This window comes from Elephantulus edwardii, unplaced genomic scaffold (assembly GCF_000299155.1).
Source record: "Elephantulus edwardii isolate Elephantulus edwardi_28Jun2011 unplaced genomic scaffold, EleEdw1.0 scaffold00048, whole genome shotgun sequence".
Lineage (NCBI taxonomy): Eukaryota > Metazoa > Chordata > Mammalia > Macroscelidea > Macroscelididae > Elephantulus > Elephantulus edwardii.
Window position 1 is genome coordinate 14,188,581 of NW_006399798.1, and position 4,223 is coordinate 14,192,803.

Below are 4,223 nucleotides of genomic sequence, written 5' to 3' on the forward strand. Positions count from 1 at the left end.
GCCACGCCCACTGACCCCACCGCCTACTGATCCCCATCGTCTCCACCCACATCCACTAGCCTCCACCATCTCAGCCATGCCCACTGACCCCCACCATCTCCACCACACCCACTGGCCTCCACCATCTCCACCATGTCCACTGCCTTGCCTTCTCTGCCATCACTACCACTTTCACCCCTTGTCCAGTGTTATACTTAGTGTGAGATCCCACCTCTTTTATTATTATTATTATTATTACTACGGCTACTATTATTTTTGTGTGTATGTACCATCAAATCAGATCTGACTGGTACAGGAGGAGATTGCCCCTCTTTCTCCAGGAAAGCATCTGGTGAATTTGAACCGCGCACCTCTGGGATTGCAGTGCAGCTTCTTGCCATTAGGCCACCAGAGCTCCCTAAGATTCCACCTCTTTTTGCTTTCATTCCCTGCTTTGTGAAGTGAGGAAGGGCCTCTGGGAAGTTAAATGAGTTCATATGTGTAGAAATAGATAGAAGCAGCACTGGAACTTAAATGTAGCATTGCTGTAGTTGTTGTCGAGTTGAAATTGACCCATGGCTGGCCCTCCGGTGGGTTTTTGGAGGCTGTAAATAGCATGGGAGGAGATTGCTCGTCTTTGTCCTTTAGGGCAGCCAGCAGATTAGAACTGTGTACCTTTGGGTTGGCAGTACTGTTCCTTACCACTAAACCACCAGAGCTCCCTAGATGTGTCATTAAAGTGTGCCATTTTATTATTAGTATGAAAACCCATAATTTTTTAGGGTGTATTGGAAAAGATGGTGATAAGAGAAGAGATTGTCACTTACCAAAAGAGGCAACGGATCACTGGCCTTCATGTGGACTTTTGGTTTTTCAGGGCTGGAAAGGAAAGGAACAAAGCGGACAGGTACGCCATGGCCTGCCAGGAGAAGGCGTATTGGCTGGTCCACCGATGCCCTGTGAGTATGATCCATCCGCCTTTCAGCGTCTTTTCTAATGCAGATCGAGCCCTGCTCTGTCCGCTCCATCCCTGTGCCAGCTTGTCCCCCTCTGGGGCTACAGTTGGATTAACGAGAGAAGCCGCTTGGTAGTGGGTTAGCGTCCAAGTACCTCTTGGCTGGAAGAGGAACTTGACTATCTGGATGGCCCATCTGTTGGTATTAGGAGTAAGTGACATTACCTACGGATGAATTTGTCTGCTGCAAAGGTTGAACTTTTATTGGCCAAAGAGCCATGTCTTGAAAAAGAAACATAAAAAAAGAAAAAAGCCCCCCAAACCCAGAACTGAAACTGCAAGGCAGAAAAAGAAAATGCCGCAGGAAACTGAGACTGTCCCGAAGCCACGCTTCGTGTCTCTTGCTCCATCTCTTTTTCCTCTCCTGGATCTGGATGGGAGGAAGAGAGAAGGGGATCGCGGGGGTTCTAAGCTTCTCACAGCACAGGGCACATTGGATCTCTGGTTGGGGCGTGTTTAGTGACCTGGAGAAACAGGCTTGTTACAGCTCATCACAGGGAAATGGGAGCCACCTGCCCAGCACAGGGGTCTAGCTGTTACCCACTGTGGTTACTAGTGGTCCCCCAGTTTCCTCCTGCACCACATCACATGTTACCTCTCTTGATGGGGAATAGAGAGGTGAAAGGGATTCAGAGAACTGAAGCGTTTGGAACAATTGTTCGCCCTCCCTCCCTTTAATTTTCTGCCTTGTTTTGCTTCTGAAATTCTCAGAGCCATAAAATGACCTGGGTGGACCTGGCGTCTAAACTTTTGGGGTTTTAAACATCAAGCCCATCAGCTTTGGACCACTTGGCTTCTTTTCTTTCTGCGCTCAGAACCAGCTCCTTTACAAGTGTCACAACTGTTGGGGCGTCTCTTTGGTTGCTTGAGGTTAAGATCCTGTGGCTCATCTCCAGGCAGCTTGCTTGGGTATTGTTTGTACTGTGGCTTCGTCTCTAGTAAACCTGACACAGGTCCTGGGGGCTGAGGTCTCTCTCTCCGTCTCTGTCTCTGTCTCTGTCTCCTCTCCTCTTCTCTCCTCCCCTCCCCTCCCCTCTCTCCCTTCTCTTTCCCCCCTCTCTCCTCTCTCACACACACATACACACCCCTCTCTCCTCATTAGGAGGACCTTTGTACGAGAAGGGACCAGCACGATGCTCATCTTCTTTGGGTACCTGGTCTAGAACAGGCGAACCTTGCTGAGGATAAGGGAGGATGGTGGACAGGTTGCAAGATGCCCAGTGGACCCCTGACTCAGGGAATCGTGCTGCTGGAAGGGTGGAGGAAGGCTTTTATAATTCATGTAGACTCTGCAGTGTAGAAACACCCATGTGACTGGAGACAAGCAGGCAGTCTGTTACCAGCAGTGCACGTGATCTAGCAGGATGCTGTCTGTTCCCAGTCTGTTCTGCACATTGGATCATCTGTGTTCTCTCCTATACACCTCGGATAAATTCTCAGCTCCCACACCAGACGAGTGGTTCAGGGGCCCCTCACATGTGGCTCAGTGGCCCCTCACATCATGAAGCAGAAGAATATGAATGAAGCAGAAGTATTTGAACATCCTCTCCACCCCCACCCCCACCATCATTGCCTTTACCAGCTCTGTCTCCTCTGTTACCACCACCACCTCCCTCCTGACCAGCTTCACCGCTAGCACCTCAGCCACCTGAGTACATCTGCCCTCTCCATCATCACCATCATTACCACCTCCATCACCTCCACCACCACTGTCTTCCCTTCACCTCCACCATGATCACCTCTAAACCATCACTTCCACCACCTCTGCTCCTCCATCACCTCCACCAATTCTGTCACCATAGTCTTCCCTTCACCTCCATCATCATCACCTCTACACCATCAACCACCTCTGCACCTCCATCACCACTGTCTTCCCTTCACCTCCACCATGATCACCTCTACACCACCACCTCCACCACTTCCACCACCTCTGCTCCTCCACCACCTCCACCAATTCTATCACCATAGTCTTCCCTTCACCTCCATCATCATCACCTCTACACCATCAACCACCTCTGCACCTCCATCACCTCCATCACCACTGTCTTCCCTTCACCTCCACCATGATCACCTCTACACCACCACCTCCACCACCTCCACCACCTCTGCTCCTCCATCACCTCCACCAATTCTATCACCATAGTCTTCCCTTCACCTCCATCATCATCACCTCTACACCATCAACCACCTCTGCACCTCCATCACCTCCACCATCTCTACCACCATTGTCTTCCCTTCACCTCCATCATGATTGCCTTTACACCACCACCTCCATCACCTCCACCACCTCTGTCGCTATAGTCTTACCTTCACCTCCATCATTATCGCCTCTACACACCACCTCTGTGTCTCCATCACCTCCACCAATTGTATTACTATAGTCTTACCTTCACCTCCTTCATGATCACCTCTATACAATCACTTCAACCACCTCTGCTCCTCCATCACCTCCACCACCATTGTCTTCCCTTCACCTCCATCATAATCACCTCTTCACCACCACCTCAACGACCTCTGCATCTCCATCACCTCCATCACCTCCACCACCTCAGTCACCATTGTCTTGTCTTCACCTCCTTCATGACCACTTGTACTTTCACTACTTGAACCACCTTTACCCTCATTATACCTGCATCACTACCATGGTCGTCGTTGTCATCATCATCATCGTAAGAGACCTCCACTGAGAGCTTACAGTGCACTAGGCATCGCGCTGAGGGTCTCGCATCCTCCGTATCGTTTAGTCTTTGTCGCCCCCTCCTGAGTGAAAAGCAAGCCGAGGCTCAGAGATGTTGACAGTTAGTCTGAAATGACATCGTCCATCAGCGACCCAGGAATTGGACCCACATACAGCTGGCTGGAGAGCCTTCCCTCTTAAACACAGCACTCATCCCTCCGATGACCAGGTCTCCTCATGTCTCTGTATCGGGGATCCAGCCCCGATATGTCGGGAGAATTCCGCCAAAAGGAGGCACCAGGTTGAGATGAAGATGCGGAGAGGCTAATTGCTGATGACAAATAGCAAGTTTAATAGTTTGGCAAGGGCTATTAGGGACCTCTCCAAAGTGCTGAAGAGCAATGGTGTCTCTTTGGAGACTAAGGTGCGTCTGATACAGGCCATGGTCTTCGCAATGACCTGTTATGCATCAGAGAGTTGGACAATGACCAAGGAGGATAGAAGGAGAATTGATGCCTTTGAGCTGTGGTGCTGGAGAAGAGTATTGAGAAT

The 4,223-nt window shown here is 50.2% G+C and overlaps 1 protein-coding gene across 1 annotated transcript in view; it reads left to right on the top strand.

Annotated features, from left to right (window-relative positions):
• RGS9 (regulator of G-protein signaling 9) overlaps positions 1-4,223 on the top strand; it is an 83,370-nt gene that overhangs the window by 27,904 nt on the left and 51,243 nt on the right. Inside the window, exon 8 of the mRNA XM_006886261.1 lies at positions 857-938. Coding sequence (XP_006886323.1) covers positions 857-938 — 82 coding nt within the window. The remainder of the gene's footprint in view (positions 1-856; positions 939-4,223) is intronic.